Source organism: Polistes canadensis, unplaced genomic scaffold (assembly GCF_001313835.1).
Source record: "Polistes canadensis isolate GaletaPanama2010 unplaced genomic scaffold, ASM131383v1 scaffold_45, whole genome shotgun sequence".
In the NCBI taxonomy this organism is placed as follows: Eukaryota; Metazoa; Arthropoda; class Insecta; order Hymenoptera; family Vespidae; genus Polistes; species Polistes canadensis.
This window is the reverse complement of record NW_014569592.1, coordinates 489,188-510,312: the sequence shown is the minus strand read 5'-3', so window position 1 is coordinate 510,312 and position 21,125 is coordinate 489,188. Positions and strand designations below refer to the sequence as shown.

The 21,125-nt window shown below is 27.0% G+C and overlaps 3 protein-coding genes across 4 annotated transcripts; 2 read left to right on the top strand and 1 right to left on the bottom strand.

Annotated features, from left to right (window-relative positions):
• The first annotated feature begins 206 nt into the window (after positions 1–206).
• On the top strand, positions 207–4,920 carry LOC106785131 (ubiquitin conjugation factor E4 A). Its single transcript, XM_014745320.1, has 14 exons — positions 207–1,037; positions 1,152–1,532; positions 1,609–1,935; positions 2,000–2,193; positions 2,261–2,374; positions 2,456–2,662; positions 2,767–2,884; positions 2,954–3,112; positions 3,192–3,337; positions 3,435–3,584; positions 3,686–3,929; positions 4,025–4,187; positions 4,282–4,486; positions 4,567–4,920. Exons 1-14 carry the CDS (start codon positions 495–497, stop codon positions 4,706–4,708), a joined length of 3,093 nt encoding a protein of 1,030 aa, XP_014600806.1. The 5' UTR covers positions 207–494; the 3' UTR covers positions 4,709–4,920.
• Positions 4,670–7,921, bottom strand: LOC106785132 (phosphoserine phosphatase). Of its 2 annotated transcripts, none has more exons than XM_014745322.1 (7): positions 7,441–7,907; positions 6,686–6,833; positions 6,434–6,568; positions 6,239–6,348; positions 5,927–5,962; positions 5,674–5,835; positions 4,670–5,084 (listed from the first exon to the last, which is right to left on the bottom strand). In XM_014745322.1, the coding sequence occupies exons 1-7, from the start codon at positions 7,466–7,468 to the stop codon at positions 4,996–4,998; spliced, it is 708 nt and encodes a 235-aa protein (XP_014600808.1). In that variant the 5' UTR covers positions 7,469–7,907; the 3' UTR covers positions 4,670–4,995. The 2 variants fall into 2 exon arrangements, with proteins under 2 accessions (XP_014600808.1, XP_014600807.1); XM_014745321.1 differs by lacking the exon at positions 4,670–5,084 and adding an exon at positions 5,097–5,556 and having other exon boundaries at positions 7,441–7,921.
• Positions 7,922–9,244: 1,323 nt separating this feature from the next.
• LOC106785057 (G-protein coupled receptor Mth2-like) lies at positions 9,245–20,401 on the top strand. The gene is made up of 7 exons (XM_014745199.1): positions 9,245–9,256; positions 10,199–10,241; positions 10,577–11,329; positions 15,976–16,054; positions 18,853–19,037; positions 19,113–19,278; positions 19,821–20,401. The coding sequence occupies exons 1-7, from the start codon at positions 9,245–9,247 to the stop codon at positions 20,194–20,196; spliced, it is 1,614 nt and encodes a 537-aa protein (XP_014600685.1). The 3' UTR covers positions 20,197–20,401.
• The last annotated feature ends 724 nt before the right edge of the window (positions 20,402–21,125 follow it).

Genomic DNA, 21,125 nt, shown 5'->3' with positions numbered 1-21,125 from the left:
TTTTGATATGCAATGTTGCATATCTTCTTGATTCTTCAATGCAACGTTTCCTGATACAAAGTTTTCTATTTCACCATCAGATGACAGTTCTATCGTTATAAAACCACAGAAGTTGTCAATATGTCCTCTGTAGTATAGTTATATGCGAAGTATCTATATATATATATTTATATAAAAATCATTTTACCGACACTCTACGACATCTAGTGAATGTAAAGTTACTACATGAATTATTTACGTTGAAAGTTTAAGGTCAGTAACAAATTAGGAGAGTCATGGTGGTTTTATCGGAAAGAACGAACATACGTCAACGTCAAATTGGATTATTAACATTTTTCTAGAATTTTTTGTAAACCGTGTGTGATCGTGTTACTTGAACATATTTTATCATGTATTTTAATAATCATCCGAATAACAGTATGACAATCTATCAATAACGTTTGATTACGAAATGATTAAGTTTGTTACTTGTATAGAATTATATTGTTGTAATCATGAGTGATCATGTAAATTATAATCCTTTTGCTGGATTATTTTCTACCATTGATGATGCTGTGTTGTATTCAATACAAGCTAGTGAAGCAAGCAATGGTAAAAATGAGAAACAATGTATCGAAGAGAATCATGACAAGGATAAAGAATTATTAACTAATGAAGTATCTGATGAGTATCAAGTCAAATTAAGGAAAGCCAAACTTATGGCAGATGTATTTGGTTTGATATTAAATTCGAATGAAATAATAAAAATACATAAAGATTTGGTATCAGTAGCTGCTGATTCTATAGAAGATGCTATTTTTGAAAGAATAGTGATGCCTAGTCCAAAGATTAATCTAATCCAAAATGAACATTCTAATAGTTTCGATAGTCATGTTGTTGAGACCCAAGTTATATTTTATCTTTACGAAAGTTTTCGTCGTTTGAAAAATTATGAGGATAATAAAGAATTATTCGATTATATTGATAATTTAAAACTTATTGTATTGAGACATGTTGGTATAGCATTACAAGAGCCAAATTTATTCGATGATCAAGACGTATGTACTTATATATATATATATACTTTTTCTTTATATAACTTATTAAATTTGTTATTCTATATTCTAGACTGATAAATAAAAACTATATTATTTCTATACTTTATTATTTAGGTTTATTACCAATTCGTCAGCTTGTTTATGGAAGATTCAGCTGATTTATCTGAATTTTTTAAAGGCCTAGTATCAGAAATATGCTCATCAAATGAAGATACATTTGAGGAAGTTATTAAAATATCTTTTACTCCTATCCTTAATATTATTCACCAAGAAGCTGCTCAAAGCACTCTTGTAGGATTTCGTGAACATTGGTTCACTATTCTTAATATGTTCTGCAATCATGAATCTTTAGCTAAATTACTTTTAGAATATAATAAACCAAAGTCTAATCAAGGTAAAGATTATGAAAAAACATTGTTCGGTGCATTTTTCTGTTTGAATTGTTTATCAAAAGCAGTAAATCCACGAACTGATTTTTTCTCTAAGTCATTTGAGGTAAATTATTTTTATCTTATTATCATGATTAAATGTTTATTGTATTTTTCTTATTTTTAAATTTATCTGTTTTTAGCCTTCTGATCCAGTTAGATCTAACATATGGGTAGCTTTGGACGCGTTAACTGATTCTGTAGAACACATTTTCCATTCGTTGTTGAAATTGTCTCCAGAAATTCGTCATATGACTTTACAATGGATAGGAGATTGCCTTCATGCGAATGCAAGTAGAGGAAAGCTTTGGAATTCTCATAATGAGATTAATTTTGGTCCATCATTAAACGCATCAGATGGATTTATGTTGAATTTTGGAGGTATGTTATTGCAACTCTGTCAACCGTTTTGCGTTCAAGCTAAGGAGATGAAGTTTCCTAAAATCGATCCAACATATTGTGCAGCTGAGGTTTGTATACTAAATACACAGTTCTAGTTTAATAAATAGTTTTTAAAATAAAAACAAATTATAGCCTGCAGATGAAGATGAAAGTCGTAATCGTGGTTTACATATAAAAGGATTATCCCAAGAAACTTGTTTGATACCAACACCAGAAGGTCAAGTAAGGCCAGTATCAAAGTTATTTTCTTTTACAACGGAGTGTTTCTTTTTAACACATCGTGCTTTGGATCTTGGATATAGAATTGTTATAGAAAAACTTCAAAGGTAAGTGATAATACTTTGATTTCTTATAAAAACAAATTGTTAATATTTTGTATTATTAAAATTGCAGAGCGCAACAAGATTTATCTCTTGTTCAACAAAGGTTTCAAGATTCGCGTGATGCTCCTATTAATCGAAGTTTTAATAGAATGATTGCTCAACAAATGGAAGTAGAGATGACAAAGTAAATTTTAATAATAAGAAATTAATTTTTTTAGTTCGTATAAAAAAGTTCCCATCATAAAATTGAAAATTTATATTATAGATACTTGACTTTAAAAGCCAGTCTATGTCCTCCTAAAATGTTGAATAATCTAGCCAAATTCTATGCGACTACAGCACATTGGATAATACAAGTAAATTTAGATAATGTATACGAATTACACGGAGAAGATAGTCACGATGATTATATACCAAAACTGCATAGACACCTCAATTTCCCTTTGTCAGAGAAAGTTCCAATTACTTTAAGGTATAATGTATAATATATATTTATATGTTCGTATAATTTTGTTACCGTTTTTATACATATCCTAATATAATATAATATTTTCTAATTATTATATATTATAACAGATGCATTCCTGAATTTATTGTGGAACATACAGTTGGATTCTTATGTGTTTTACGAGAATTCAGCACAGATACTTTCGAAGAACAAGGAGAAACCTTTTTAAATCCAATAATGACAGAAGTAAGTTATTAATAATAACATTTTATACTTTTTAATTATAAGTTGAAATGAAATAATTTATTGTCATAGCTAATATTATTAATGGATGAGCATCGTCTTTATAATCCTCATCTACGTGCACGATTAGCCGAAGGATTAGGAGCACTTTTACCTCCTTCCGACGAGGATCTTCCTCTGAGAGCATTCCATAGGCAACAATTATTCAAAACGCACAAACATGTTCATCAAGTCAGTAATTAATCTTTATAAGGTATAAATTAATAAATTCGATTTCACAGTAATGGTATCCCCTTATTGTTTAATACAGATAGTTGCTCAATTACTTCAAGTATTCGTTAGTATTGAAATGACTGGGCAAAGTGTACAATTTGAACAAAAGTTTAATTATCGTCGACCTATGTATACTATTATGCATTATTTGTGGGAACTACCTGGACACCGTAAGAAATTTATGTAAGTTAAATTAAAGATAAGATGTAATATATTTGTATATCTGAAACTTAATATTATTAATTACTAAAATCCTTTTTTTTTTTCTATATAATTATAGTGCTTTAGCTAAAGATGCTGAAGCCAATATGGAAGCTGTGCGTCCACCTTTGTTTCTACGATTTATCAATCTTTTGATGAATGATGCTGTTTTTTTGTTAGACGAAGCTCTTTCTAATATGGCACAGTTAAGGAAAATGATTCAAGCAAGGTTGGTTAATGTGGAATATTTACTATGAAAAGATTTAACTATATTTTATACAGATATTAATATAATTATTACCAAATAATACTATTTACATAATTTTTAAGGGATAATGGAGAATGGGATAAATTACCTCCAAACGAACGTATTCAACAAAGAAATTTCCTTCATCACGTAGGCACGATTGCACAATTTGATAATATCTTAGGCAGAAAAACTATACAGACGATAAAAATGTTAACGTCTGAAATAAAATCTATTTTTTGTCATCCAACAATGGTAGATCGGATAGCTTCGATGCTTAATTATTTACTATTGCAATTAGTTGGGCCTGATAAAAACAAGCTTAAGGTACTTTATTTATTTTAAGGTCTTAAAATTTATGTAGAATATAAAGATTTATTATTATAATATTATGTAATATTAATTATTTTTTTTTGTCAAAGGTCGATGATCAAGATGAATATGGATTTGAACCAGCGAATTTGGTGTTAGATATATGTAAAATCTATGTCAATTTGAGTGAAAACAAGTCATTTACATTGGCCGTATCTCAAGACGGTCGTTCTTATAGCCCGAAACTTTTTAAATCAGCAGATCAAGTGCTTCGTAAGATATTATTTCTTTTTTTCTATTTTTCATAAGTTATTTATTTCTAAAATAGTTTAACTTTGATCATTTATAATATAATTTTTCATTGTAGTTCGAATAGGAGGCTTTGATATCCTAGGAGAATTAAATCAATTTGCCAAAAATGTGGAAAAAGCTGCTACTATAAAAAGAAAAGAAGATGAAATTCTAACAGAAGCTCCAGAAGAATTTCTCGATCCTATTATGTCAACCCTTATGATCGATCCAGTTATTTTGCCTTCGTCAAAAATAACTATTGATCGACGAACCATTGCCAGGTTGATTTTTAATAAATGATATTTATAATAGTTTTGACAATAATATATATGGATATAATAATTTTATACTTTTGTTCTAGGCACTTACTGAGTGATCAGACAGATCCATTCAATCGTTCTCCTCTTACTATGGATATGATAAAACCTAATACAGAATTAAAAAATAAAATACAGCAATGGATATCGAATAAAAAAGCGGAAAATTTATTACAAATTTTATAATGTTATTTTCTTAGTATAAAGTACAAATATATTACTTCTTTTCGTGTGTAATGTTCAGAATAAAGTCGATGTCTAGCTTTAAATATAAATAACAGAAATATACTTAAATATATATAAAATAAAATTTTGAGAAATTTTAAAACAATATAATGTAAAATAAAAACTGTATTACGATATTTTTACTTAATATTATAAATAATTGGATTAATCAATATTTCGTCTATAACTCATATAAAAATAATTTAATTGCGTTACATTTGTACAAATTATTGTTATCCTATCTAAAATTACAAATTATTTATAAGTTCATCAAAGTTTGTAACAAACCATTTTGAATTTAATTTAACAGTTTCTCTAATCACATTTCCTCCAAAACCTATAAATTAAAGTAAAAATTTCATATATATATATAGGATGTAATAGAACATGTGGAATCCACTTCGGGAGATGATCGTTGTACATCTAAAAATAATGAAAAAAATTCATACGAACATATGCTCTATCTGTCTTCATTCATGAGATATACGAATTTTGTTTTGATTTCGTGTTATCTAATAATCTTTATAGAAGATACTTAAAATGACCATATCGCATTTTAATACAAGCTTCTAAGTATTTTGTTATAAATCCGATTAATCTGAATGGTTTCAGAATGTTGAAAAGCTTGTTCTGAACCTTAGTACTTAGTACTTAAAATGGTTTAGAGACGAAGATTACTCTGTTTACAAAATACATTATATCTCATAAACGAAGAAAGATAGAGCATGTGTTTATAGGAACTCTTTTTATTATTTTTAGATGTACAATAAGCACTCGAAGTGGGTGGACCCCACATGTTCTGTTACATCCTATAAATATATAAACATCACAGTGTACATAAAATAGTTATAAATATTATGATTATTTCTGAACCGAATAACTCTGTATATAACATTTTTTATTATATTTACAATAAGTATGCATACCTATAAATGCATCTGCTGGAGGAGAAGCTTCTAAATCCGTTGCCCCATCTCCAACATGAACAATTGTTTTAAACCCTTTTTCTTCTTTCAGAAAACGAATAACTTCTGTTTTTCCACCACTTTTCGATGTTGGTTCATTTTCATCAAATCCTGCATAATCTCCTAAATATAAAACATTCTTCACTTTTATTTTTAATTCTTTCTTTTAATTATTATCTTTTATAAAAAAAAAAAAAAAAGAAGAAATACTAACCCGTAAAGTAAAATTTAAGTCTATTAGCAAAAACATTTTCAGTCGGTATATCAAGTTGTTCCGCAACTGAACGTATTAANCCCTTTTTCTTCTTTCAGAAAACGAATAACTTCTGTTTTTCCACCACTTTTCGATGTTGGTTCATTTTCATCAAATCCTGCATAATCTCCTAAATTTTATTAGTGTGTTTAGTTTTATTATCTTCGATACTTTGAATTTTAAATTATTATTTCCTTCAAAAAAAAAAAAAAAAAAAAAAGAAGAAGAAATACTAACCCGTAAAGTAAAATTTAAGTCTATTAGCAAAAACATTTTCAGTCGGTATATCAAGTTGTTCCGCAACTGAACGTATTAAACAATGAAATCCACCAGAAACAAGAAATACTTCCTTTTTGTGTAAATGCAATGTTTTTATCAAATTTCTGCAATATTTATATGTCTCAATTAGATTTATTATAAAAAATGTCTAACAGTTATATATAATAATATTTCAAAAAAGCATATTACTTTATTCCTGGAGTAAGCTGTGGAGGATGTACTTGTATAAATTCTTTAATTTGTGATAAACTAGGTCTTATAATACCCAATCTTACTGAAAGAGATTGTTGAAATGTCATATTTCCTTGCATCGCTTGCTTCGTTCTAAAATAATGCATTATAATATAAAATTTATTTGTTAAACATAATTAAGTTTTAATATATGTCCTTTGTTTTGCGTAGACAATAGATTGATAAAAGAATAATATAAAATATATTTACAATTCTGTAACTTGTTTGCCTTTCCCACAAAATTTAGCAAGTTCATCTATGCCTTCATCTTTAATAACAGTAGAATCAACATCAAAAGTTATTGCATCCGCAATTCTCCAAATAGTTTTGACTTCTTCTACATTTGCCATTTGTGTCACTATTTTTTTAAATTAATGTAATAACGATATTAAAAAAATGTATTATATGAACATACGAATAAATGTATTATATATGTATATACAATATATTAATATTATATAATTGTTATATTATTTAATCATAATTTTGTTTAAATAAATATTTTTGTTATAAGCAATTATACATGTAATATACATATTAACAAAATGTACATTTATTCTTATCACACACAAGTATCGTGACCTTCTCAACTTAACTACAACCATTGATTATACCGTTTATTACAAAATATGTTTGTGTGTCTATATTATGAAATGTCGATAGATCATTGCACATAATACGCATATCAAACGAAAAATAATATGAAAATTTAGAGTAATATTTCGTAAGAATGACATGACGTGTGGAAATAAAAAAATTTCGTATTAATAATTAAAATATTTTTAAAACCAAAAGAAAAAAAGAAACAAATGTATATGAATTACAAAAAAGAACAAAATTAACGATGTGACAATATATATTATAAATTTATATTATTATATTGGATTTTTATATATATAAGGAATATTTTAATTTGAATTACAAAAAAAAAAAGGATGAAAAATATAAAATAATTATATATTTACGTGTAAACTGGCGAATAATCCTCGACATATCGTATTACACACTTACGCACACGACACACTCAACTTAAACATATAGATATATATTTATTTTTTTAATTTATATATTATAGAGATATTAATCAAAAATTTTGTGATCGATAAAAATAATATTAAATGATAAGAACAATCTTATTAGGGACTTTTTATACTTTGTATGTACATATTACTAAAGATAAGCGGTGATTGACTTCGTCACATGTTGAATATACATATGTGGTATGTGCGTGTGCGTGTGTTTACATTAAAAACCTCACTCTTTTACGTAATCGGTGAAATCAGCTTTTTACGGAAATTGAAGATAAATTATTATAATATTTTCCAAAGGAAAATCTTTTCTATCTAATTTAATAAATCGTAACATATATTACATGTACATAATTCAAAGTGTCCACGTCTACATAATTATATAAACGTATACCTCTCTTTATTTGTTTAAAAAGTATATATGTGGGGCATGTATGTTGAAACGCATTCATAAGAATTATATTAAACATATCGAAAGAATAAAAATCAAATATTTAAATATTATTCAATATTATTATATTACATAAAAGAACAAAAATAGGTATATCAAAAAAATCTATAAATGTTTAATTTTATGCACACGTAAATTTTTTGTAGATATATTTTTTAATATTAAAAATTGCAACGAAAATGATCGATAAGAACGTTTATGTACCATAAAATTATATTAATTGAAATGTACAAGTAATATAAAAATAACGTAAAAATATAAGTTGCAAATATGCAGCGCAATGTTCTCGTATCGAAAATGAAAGAAATTTTTTGTTAACAAATTATACATAAGTTGTATAACTTTATTTACTTTGATTATTTAACGATATATATGTATATGTATTACCACATGTCGCATGAATATAGATACTATTGTATATTTGGAATTGTTCTACTAAAAACTATTAAAAAAAAAAAAAAAAAATATTATTATAAAAAATAATGAAGGAACTTGAAAAATAGTACATTAAATAAAAAAAGATTTATTTGTTTCTATTTAAAATGAGCATACATTATTTGTCAATAACAATTACTTTATTACATCGATCATAACTTAATAATTTATACTATGTGTAAGTTCATATTATATCTTTTTTACTATAGTTACGTATATATAAATATGTGTATGTATAAACCTTATGTTAATATATGTAATTGTTATGATTTTTATATTATTGGTATTGTTTAATTGTGGCAATTGATATTACATACGGAACATAATATATTACTTAATTGTTAGACTTTGTCAAGTTCAGATCGAATAGTTAAACGTGTCTATTATGTTTGAATTTGGATAAATTATAACGATAAAACTTACTTTTTATATATTGAAACAGAAGTGAGACAGCGTGATGATGTTATAAATGCAAACTTTCGCGAATAAATGCTTCTAATATATTGTTTTCGCCTATATAAGAATGTACTGTTCGTTTGTGACCAATTGGTATCCGTTTACAAAAATCTTCTGCGTGTCTCATTGGTTAGAAAGCCCGGCCTCTTTTCCACTCTTACTTGACGTAATTCTATATCACACATATTTTTTTTATTGTGTTAGGATCACAACTACTAACTCGATTCATCAATGAAAAAAGAGGAACACGTTTAAAAAAAAATTGGATAGATAAATAAAGGCATTGTCGTAGTTGTTAAATGTTGTTTTATCAATGGTTGACTGTAAAATATTAGTATGCCCACTATAAATATAGAGATCTTACGACTTTGTCAAAAAAAGCGTTAAAAGTGGGGATAAATGGAGAAAAACGTACTATTCTTCTTTCCCCTGTGGCCCCTCGGACGACAACTGTCATAAGGGGATAGCATTACTGTTTATACAACTTTCATCGTGTGATGTAACAGCTTATGATATTTCTCATCAGATGGCGCAAATATAACTAATCGCAATGTTTCATTTTCGATTACATTCGAGATATAAAACTTATTTAAAAAGATAATTTAAAAGAGATATTATAAATGATTATACCTTTTTACAATAACTTCATTTATTTTATATTTATTTTTTAAGAAATAAAAATAATATATATATATATATACGTATATGTATAGTATCTAAAAATATCATAGATAAATGAAGCGAGTAGATATCGATAAATTCCCGCCATTTTTTATCCTGTTTAAGATAAATATTTGAAATAATTCGCGGAAAAAATGTAAGATATGTTTATTATATTTAAAATATATATCGTTTTATCAGATTTATATATATATATATATATAAATATATTAGATTGAATAATTTAAGTTTTATTTATAAAACAAGAGGAGAAGTATAAACACGTGGAAAAAAATTGAATCGTTTTGGAACGAGACAAAAGTGATCAGGATTTTTAAAAAAGATGAATTAACGATCAATTATTATGAGATAGAAATATTAGATTAAAGTTTTAAATAAATTTAAATTGTACGATAATAGTCAAATTTAAAAGAAGAGTTATATATTTAATAAAATTTCGACTAAATTGAAAAAAGTAATAAGTTTTCTATCAAATCATAGAAACACATTTCTCTTTAAATAAAACGTTTTAAATAATATAGTAAAGTTTAGAATAAACGTAAAGAGAACACATAATTATTCCTCGAGGAATAATCGAAAAACCTGTATGATATAGCAAGAAGTTAGTCCAAGAGGTGAGGTGGAAGTAAAAATGAGTGCGAATGTGGAGAGACAGCTGTCGTCCGCAGTTAGCAACGAGTCGTCCGCGTCGAGTGTGGGTCGGCTACGTGCACCGGTGAAATACTAGATCAGAATAAAAATTAGGATATAATAAATAGGATATAACAAAACACAGGGACAGTTAGAAGGTGATCCTTCGAGACGCGCTTCTTTTTATTATTATTATTATTATTATTATTATTAATATTATTAAGGGTATCTCTTTGTTTTATTTTCGCATTCCGAAAAAAATTTGTGCTCACCTTTTTTTCCCCTGTTTTTTGTTTTCGTTTTTTTTATATTTCATTTTCTTCCTTTTTTTCTTTTTTTTTTTTCTTCACAACTCTCTCGTTCTAATGGGATCGTGGATAAAAATTTTAATTTTAGTATATATTTTTGTTATTCAAACAGTACCAACGCGTCCCGAAGATTTACCTTGTCATTATTCATTAACGGTTCCCTTAGAAAAGGACAACATTCAAAGATACAAGAATGGTTCTATTTTTCACGATGGTACATTATATCCTACCAATCTCTATTGGATCCAAAATAATTCCATACGTGGATGTGTCTGTGAGTTACGACCTTGCATGAGAAAATGCTGTCGAGATGGGGAGGTTTTAAGCGACGGTGAAATCGCCAGATGTAAGAAGATACAAAATCGTACGGTTCTTCCCGATATAAAAGCAGATAAAGAACAATTTACATCTGAAATACAACATATAAAGAATATTGCCGATCATTATATTCTTTTGCAAAATAATTTCTGTCCAAATAAAAGTTATAAATTAGAACCGGAAAACTTCGAAGAAGATAAGTTTATTTTCGAAGCCAATGGTACCCTTCATGTTGGATCAATTATTTATCCGCAATGGAATTTTTGTATAGATTGGCACGAATCGTTGAAGAAGATAACCGTTTTAATTTGTTTTCAACCAGAAGAACAATCAGTGTTACCTACAAGACAAAGGATCTATCCGATCATGACGATAGTGTCCATACCTTTTCTGATCATAACTTTTATAGTTTATGCCATCATACCAGAACTTCGAAATATTTATGGAAAAACTCTAATGTGTTATGTTGCTTGTCTCACGATATCCTATTGTTTTCTCATCAATTTACAACTCAAGTATTTGCCGCCTGAAATATGTCTAACCGCAGGTAAACATTTTTAAACGTTTATCGTAACATTGCTATTTAACAATATTATACATGTTACACTGTTATATATAAATATGTTTTCTTTAATTATTAGACTCTAATTATCAATACTTACTAATGTTTAGTGGTAAATACTCGGAAACAATTACTCATGTTTGCGACGAACACGTCGTGCTCGTTACACACACATAATAACAAAATAATCATACTATTCTTAAAAACGTTTAATCCAATTCTTTGAAGGACTAAATTTTATCTATACGAAGATCGATTAATACGTCAATTTGTGCTTCTATTATATTTTATAGTCAGAATATAATTAGGATCGGATGAAATGATAAAAAATCTTATAAATAATTGCACAAATTTCGAATGAAATATCATCGCGTTGATGTAAATAATACGTATTACTTTTTTTTCGAACATATTGTAAAATTGTTATCATTCTCTTACGATTAATCTTACCATTATTGTAAAATTAACGATAGAGACATGTGCTAGTATGATTACGACGAATCTATCAATGATATCGTTAATGTGACCAAAAAAGCATTTGATATCGTAGTTATTTCTCATTTGAAATTACAATAGTCCGTGGATTGTTTTATGTAATAGAGATAGTAAATAGTTTTGATAATTTTTAACAAAAACTATAAATATGTTAAATGCTAGTTTTCCTACTTCGATATATCCTATTTATTTTTTTTATCTATAGATTATATTTATCTCATTAATTTCACACAAACGTTTTAAACATCTTATTCATTTTTTTGTTGTCATAATTTTCTTAATCGATATTACGACAGAATCAAAATTTCAATCAATCCGTACCAAAAATTTAATTAATTGATAGATTTGAATATAGCCGACGCATTGTTGACCTCGTCATACTCTCTTCCACATTCAACACAATCTTGAAATTATCGGACACGTATAATTCTTTTGAGATGTTATCAATTAGGTATATAAAATAAACTTGTAATGTCTTCCAATATGATTCTTTTTCATTAATTGTTAATAGTCCCAATGAGTTTTATTTTCAATTACTTTGGAAGAAGTTTTACACGTTATAGTCAACGTTCGTGACCTTATTTTTCTTCTTATTTATGAGTATAGCGAAGGAATCGTAAGCGGAATTCCCAACGGATGTTATCGGCGATACGACAAGGGTGGTGGTCGACAGAATTGTTCTTCTGATTAGTATTGTTCTCGTTTTTTCGTTGACAACACCTCTCAAATTGCTTTAAACGCGTTTCTTTTTAGAGTTATAATAATAATAATAATAATAATAATAATAATAATAAAATATGGCACTCGTCAATAATAAGTTCGTAATATTTTTGACGATAATTTTATTTCAAAAAAGTACGAGAGTAATATCTTACGCGTACTTTTATACAACATCGGATTCTGTGAATAATGTGATTTCAATTACTAATGTTAATCTTATCGCGTATAACGCTATCAACGGAAATACCACATTTAAGAATAAAAATCTGAAAGAAGGAACTAACTTTAATATATCTAATTTAATGGGTGATTAAAATGCATTCTCAAATCTATTCGTGTGTATAGATAAATATATAGTGTGTATAGATATATAAATATATATATATATAGGCTGCTATTTATTCGGTTTGCATCGATATATAATCTGTGTCAATACGTAATCCTAACGAAATCTTACCGTTATTATAAATACTGACAATTTATTTAACAAGAAACTGATAAAAAAAAAATTTTCCAAAAAAATCGACCAAATAAATAGAAGTGTGTATATATGTAATTTATAATTAGTATATTATCTATAATATCGATGAGATGAACGGGACATCATTGTGATTATTAATCTCCATTATTGATAATTAAAATCTCATGTCTCTTGTATTTTAAGAAAATACAACGTACAATGAAGAATTAATTCCAAGGAAAAATACGGAAGAAGATTATAACAAATATTGCGTTCAAGGAAAAAATTGTATTTCGTTTTGTTGTCCACCTGGTTATTACCTTATTTCGAAGAATAAGTGCGAAAAGATAGAAAATGGGACGGTGCCTTTACCACGAGTTTACACGATGGATTTATTGCCAATGAACGTTACCACAAATGACAAGAATTTTCGTTTCTTGTATTGGAATCCTTGTAAAGAAGATCAAAAGTATCCGTTAAATCCTTTTCATTATCCGGAAGAACGATTCTTCCTTTTACGAAATGGTTCGTTCTATTTGCCTTTTGTAGATACGGGCAAGAAAATATTGAATCCAAGACAGTATTGTCTTGCTGTAACGAAATTTATTCCGAACGAATATCTCGTTTACTTTTGCAAAAAAGAAATAACTGATCTCGATACAGAGTCAATATTTTTTGGGTTCCTTATGTCGTTGGGTATGATCATATCTATACCGTTCTTCATAATAACGTGGTTGGTTTACACGATCATCAAGGAATTAAGGAATTTACATGGATTCATTCTACGTGCATACATCGCATCGTTGACAGTATCATACGCAATTTTATCTACGATACAAATTGTATCCGATCAACGGATCTCGAATAAGTGCTGCGTTTTTCTTGGTAAATTCATTATCAATGCCATTCCTTTACTCATCTAAAAATGAAAAGAAAAAAAAAATGATATTTATCTCACTTAAATCTTTATCCAGAGATAAATTATTACAGATAGATCATACGTTTAAAAAAAAAAAAAAACCGATAGATAGACATTAAAAAGGTGCTTTACGTTTAAGATACGTAATGTTGTATACGTTTAACGATATCAAATTCATATTAAAAAGATTAGATTAGAAAAAGATTTCTAACTGCAGGATTGCGTTAAAATGTTTCCGAAGAAACGTTAGATATTGATATTATTATGGGTTACAAGATCTAAAAATAGATACTAGAAATATTTTGATTTAAGTTCGAATATTTTTAGATAATCAAACTTGCATTTCAAGTTATAAATGAGTATTAAAATAGTTAGAATACTAATTACAATAGCACGATAAGTAGGTTAAATTATACCATTTCATTTTATCAGACAAATAATACAAATATAATATTGCGAAATTCGATATATCACATAAAGAGTTTATTGTATTAACTAGTTTTACGTAAAAACTTGATACTTATGAGTTATTGAATTACGATAAGATTTGAGATGTTTCTGAGTAGATGAAAAAAAAAAAAAGAAATATATGATTATAACTTCGAACGATTTAAAATTAACTCGAAGCATTTAAATTTGTTGTTGAATAAGTTTAATTGAATATGTTGTCGAATATTTTCTCGTATCTTTCATCCAGTTTCATTGTATACGTAAGATAATAAATTAACGTAACGTAACGGAACGGAACGATCCAATATATCTTTGTAACATATTTTTATTATTTTGTTTTTTTTTTTAAATATTAATAACGTATTTTCAAACGCGTAACATCAAACTAAGAAAAAATTAAATGCGTGTTATACCCCGCGATTCATAATTATGACGCATTTGCGGTTAAATAGTCGTCGGAGATTAAAGTAAAACTCGAATCTATCTAGTGTACTATAAGTGCTAAAACAGATCAGTCGACGAGTAAACACGTTCGTGAATGATGGGTCGTCTTCAAATTTACAAAACAAGCAGCGTCATCGCGTGCTGTTATATTTTTTTTTTGACAATCGGAATATCACACTCGTCGAATTTGTCATCGTCTCCTCGAACGTTAAAAAATCAATCGTCAAATTTAAAGAAAAATCTATCGACAAATACGAGCTTAGATCCTTTACCTTTGTTATCTATATGTTGCAAATGGAATTATACTTTCTTGGATAAAAAGTGTCTATTAACCAACGAGACTGCCGAATTTCCGCCCGTTTACGATGCCAATAGCTTAAATTTAACGGATTTACATGTAGACCATAATAATTTTCATTTTATTTTTGATATTCCTTGTAAGAATACTAAAAAATGTTACGTGGACGAATCTTTTCTTATTTTGCACAATGGTTCGATCTATATAGAAAACGAACCAATAGTTAATCATGATCAATATTGTCTCAGTATTTATGAACATGGTAAATACGATATGATACAGTGCTGTGAGTATGATAATACCGAGATAAATGAACCCATATTAGCGAAGGATCACAAGCTTAATATTTTTTTTATTATTGGAATAATAATATCGTTACCGTGTTATGTATTAACATTTATTATTTATTCTATAATACCAGAATTAAATAATTTGCATGGCTATAGTTTACGTTCTTATGTTAGTACACTTTTTTTTTCTTATCTCTTTCTTGTGATAGTGCAGACATCGACAGACATTAAGCAAACTTCGTGTTGCATTTTTGGTATTGTATTATTTATTTGTTTTTATCTATATTTTTATTTTTTGAAATAACAATTGTCAATCAAGTTTCTTTTCGGACACATAAATATTTATATATTTACATAATATATTAATAATATATATATTAACATTATAACAATATAAAATGTGTTATTTTACATCGTTAATGATCGCATCAATAATGTCGAAATAAATCACATTTGTTTTTTATTTTGAAGATTTTTATAAACTATTTTAACGATTGATTGAGAGAATGATAATATAATATACGAATTTTATCGAATTTTATCTTTCTGTTTCAGCTTTCTGCATGTATTTCTTCTTTTTGGCAAGTTTTTACTGGTTAAACGTCATGTGTTTTGACATTTGGTGGACATTTGGGTAAGTGATCAGCGTTTCATCATACATATTACAAATTCTTTATTTCTATTATTTTTTTTCCCAATAATGGGATGCTTTTAATAAAATTTAATAAATTAAGGAGTGAATCAGTTTGGTAAAAAAACAAAATAATAAAGCCCTCATCAGAGTATATTAACTTCCTTTCTATAACTCTTTAAAATGTCAATTATCAAAACATTTGATCAATACTTAATTTTATACATTTAACAAAAAATTAAATTAAAAATAATTTCTTAATAAAATTACAATTACAATTTTGACGATCGTTCAGTAATAAATAATATGAACAATGTAATATATTATTTTATCAATATGTTCTACGTTTTGTTTTTTGCGGAATTAATAGAATTTGGCATATGATTTACGTTGCTTTTCGTGCTATACTTAAAACAATTTCAATTGTTCTCTTTTGTGAATACAAATTTTCTTGGCTGCGTGCTTTTTCGTTAACACAAGTCAATGGGATCGTAGAAAATACATTTCAGTTTATTCTAGTATACCCGTATAATCAGTCTGTTGTATATATATATATGTGTGTGTGTGTATGCATATGTGAGTACGTGTATATGTTCTTTATTTTTACGTCAATTATTCTCTCAACTGGCACCAGTAAAACGACATAGAGAAATTTGATAATTAACAAACATCGAAGAGAAATTGAAGATGACGTATATAGGGGAGGATTAATATCTCGTACGTGACCCACAATATACATACAAGTACACATATATATTACACAGACGCAGTCTAAATGTCAACAATTTCATTTAGATTTATCTGTATGATTACTTCACGCATTATATGCTTTTAACGATAATAACTGACAATTGGGTGGGATATTGGTTAAAATATTCAATCAATTAAGAAATTCGATAACAACAGTCTTGTTATCTTTATTTATGTTATTTATTCTTCCTTTTATTAGTATAATTAATATTCGTTAATATATTTCTTTTCGAATCGATCGACAAATTTCAAACGATTAAAAAAAAAAACTCTTATACGCAGGAACGTATTTAAATTAAGTTAAATTTTTTCATAACTTTTATACAAAAAATTGATTTTACAAAATATATCCAATCGTCTGAAAATTATTATAAGATTTTTATTATACATCTTGTGTATAGATGCAAAATACATACGTGAGATCAATTTTATATCATCATTCGAATAAAATTATATTTCTCTAACAATAGAATGTTATTATGTAATAAAATTAATATCAATTTGATGATTGAATATATAATCCTAAAATACAAAATATTTATCTTTAAAAATTGTAAAACTTTGCATTACAAGTATAAATAAGATTTATTTCAATTAACATGATGTGGAGAAGGTTTACGAATGTTCCAAGTATAACATAATTTAATGAAAAAATAATTGAGATAGATAAATAACAAAACTAAAAAAAAAAAAAAACAAAAAAAAAAGCAAAATAGCAAAACGAAATAAAATTGTTTTTTCCAAGTAAAGAAAGACTTTTTTGTCACGCTACTCTGATTCCATAAGAAACGATTCTCCCGCTTATACAAACCAGGCTGCTCTATAAAACACAACGGGTGTAGACCGAGGAAATTGCGGCACTTAATCCAAACAAAATACTACGAGACCGAACATCGTTTCGTTTCTCGAAATGTGTTCGATGAAGGACACAAGGAAAGTGGATATAAAACGAAAACAAGTTCAGAAAAATATAAACAAACTCGATATTTTATAATTATACCATCTCCCCCCCCCTAACGTAATTATTTTCTCTCTGTCTAATTATCATTTCAAGAATATTTATATCACACACATAAATCATATATAATATATTCCTAATTTAATTATATATATATATATATATTTTTTTTTTAAATCTTGTATCATATATATATACATACAATAATTAGGGAGATTAAATATTATTTTCCCTTGGAATATTTAAGCCTTTCATTTTAGCGAAAAAATTAATCGTTTAAAAAGGATATTAATTTAAGTGCGATTCGGTTTTATCCCATGTAAAAGAATGAAACTGCGTGGGTGTTAAAGTTTTTACATAGAATCGAGTCACGTTTGTTAACACACATGTTTCATGTTAAACGCTCATTCATTTTGCCAAGCCCTATAAACTCTTTCTCTATCTCTCTCTTTCTCTCTTTCTCTTTTAATTTTTATTTTTTTCTCTCTTTCTCTTTCTCACTCTTCCTATTGTAGGTTTTAGTCATTGACCACAAACATAATACAAGTTTCTTTTTAGAACAAATGCATTTTATTAAATGAATATTTACTTAAATATTAAAAACTCTTTCAGAGTACATAATACATAAATGAATATTTAATGGATTTCGTACATGATATGCCATATTTATGTACATATATATATATATATATATATATATATATGTCTTATGTTGAGTAAAACATTATCATTGTAAAGTGAGACACATCCTTTTGTTCAGATTAACTAAACACTATCGTAATTTCCCCAAGGTACGTTCACGTATTAACCATGTGATACTATCGATTTCCTATAACTGTTTTTCAATTTTCTTTTTTATTGTATATATCGAGTATTACCATTGGATGTTTATTTATTCATTTATAAGTATCTATGCAAATACCCTTCTTTTTTGTGTTGATAATAGGTAAGAAAAAAAAATATATAAAAATGTAAAATATTCTGAAACGACAATAAAAAATAATGTACAATTTTAATATACTTATATATATATAATTATCAGTTATTTATTTATATATATTATAATCAACAATATATTTCTTATTTGTTTTAGGGGTTTCCGAGCGTTGAGGGGCAGTATGAAACAAAGGGATCGAAAAAAATTTATAATATATTCTATCTATGCTTGGGGAATTGCATCGTTTTTCACAAGTATATGCTTAATTATGGATTTTGCTCCTAACATACCAGAAAATACAATTCGACCCCAACTTGGAGAAAAGAAATGTTGGTTTACGAGTAAGTATATTTAATAACAATTTATAGTTTTATATATTAATGCAAATTGTGTAATGTTGAATAATATTATTTCAGCTAATAGTGCGACGAATATTTATTTTACTTTGCCTATGACAATATCAATTGTCTGCAATCTATGTCTATTTATCTCAACCGCTTTAAAAATTCGACAACACACAAAAGATACGGCCCATCATTTAAGAGGAAGTGAAAGTAGACGTCACGACGATAATAAACAATGGTATATATAAATACATAAAAATATATATATTTGTATAATATTATTTTTATTAAGTTTTTTTTTTCTAATAAATGAGATAGAGATATAGAGAGAGAGAGAGAGAGAGAGAGAAAGAGAGTGTTCATATTATAAAGAAAATATGATTTTTATTTAAACGTTATACACTTATATTGTTAGATATAAAAATAATTAATATCGTTATAAATAATATTTTAAATAATATCAAATGAATTTACTAGATTACACTCGTTCGAATCATCAATATGGTATGGTTATCTTTTCTTACTAACATTGAAAGCTTATTTTTAGACGTCGCTATAGGGCAAGCGACAAGAAGATGTTCCCATGCCATAGTTTATTTTCCTTATTACGAAATCATTCGTAACAACAATGAAATTATCTTGGCGGTAATGCGTCATGATTTTGTTAAATAACATTCATCCATAACATTTTACGGGCAAATATTATAGAATAAAAATTATAGAACACGAATATTAGCATATAACGATATAAATAAAGTAATATATTTTGTTTGATCACAGGTTCAATCTGTATATGAAGTTATTCATCGTAATGGGTATCACCTGGACTACGGAAATCATATCCACGTTATGGGAAGGATCAGGGGACTATATTTGGTATATATCAGATGTGATTAATACTTTACAGGGTTTGATCATTTTCATAACGCTTGTTTGCAAACAAAAAATTAAGCGTTTATTACTTAAAAGATTTGGATATAGCGATGGTAAATTTTTTTCAAGAAGCCTTACTCGTAGCGTTTATCATAGTTCAGCGTCTCGTACTACTTGTACAACAACAACAGGTTTACCCCTTCAAGAAAAAGTCGATGCAAATATTCAACGCGAAGCATTTCGTTTGAGTAAAGAAAGTGCCGAGGAAAGCGATTGTCCTTAATTAATCCATGCACAATGATATCAACATTAATATAATACGTTCATTAATAAGAACGTACGATTATATAGATGATCACATCCATTCACTTATTCTGAAAGAAAAAAATGACCTACGACATGCTTTAAGAAATGAGAAACGATTTTTATTTTGGAAAAGAAGTTAAGTATACTTTCCTTTTTGTTTTTTTTTTTAAATCATACACATTCTTCACACGCACTTATTATCTTTTAATTTCATTATTTATTTTTTTTTTTCATTTTTTTTTTTCTCATAATTTCATTAATTTATTATAAATAACGATATATCCTGAGATTATAATAGAGGATATATATGACTTGCGAAGAGATTAACTTCTATTAAAAAGAAGTGAATAATATTACTAGCATATATGTTTCAAATATAAAACAACTTTTTAAATATTAAATAATAAACAAGTTATGCAAAAGAGATATAGTGATTGATGTATTATCGCTTTTATCAACTTAATAGCAAGGACACGTTGTACTTAGAAGAAATATTTGGATCTCATTTAATAGATTTCGTATGCTTAGATAACAATTTATGTATGAAGTATATCATTCTTTATTATATATACTTCGAATCTCCATAAATTAATGTTAATTAAATAAATGTAAGATCACTGACGCTTTTAAAGTATTCCATAAAATTATCTACGTAACGTACAAACCATATTAATCGTTTTTTATTAATCGTTCTACCGATATAATATTCTACAAAAATTGAAATTTTAGTAGAATATGTTATAGATAACAATTATATATTCTAAGATATGAACTTACATTTATAGTGAAAATATTCATAAAATTTTCATAAGGAAATAGATATAAGTATATCTTATTTAAATTGTATACTTCAGTTAAATCGTGAAAACTCTAAGTTTTACATAGTCTCGCGCGCGCGCGTTTAAA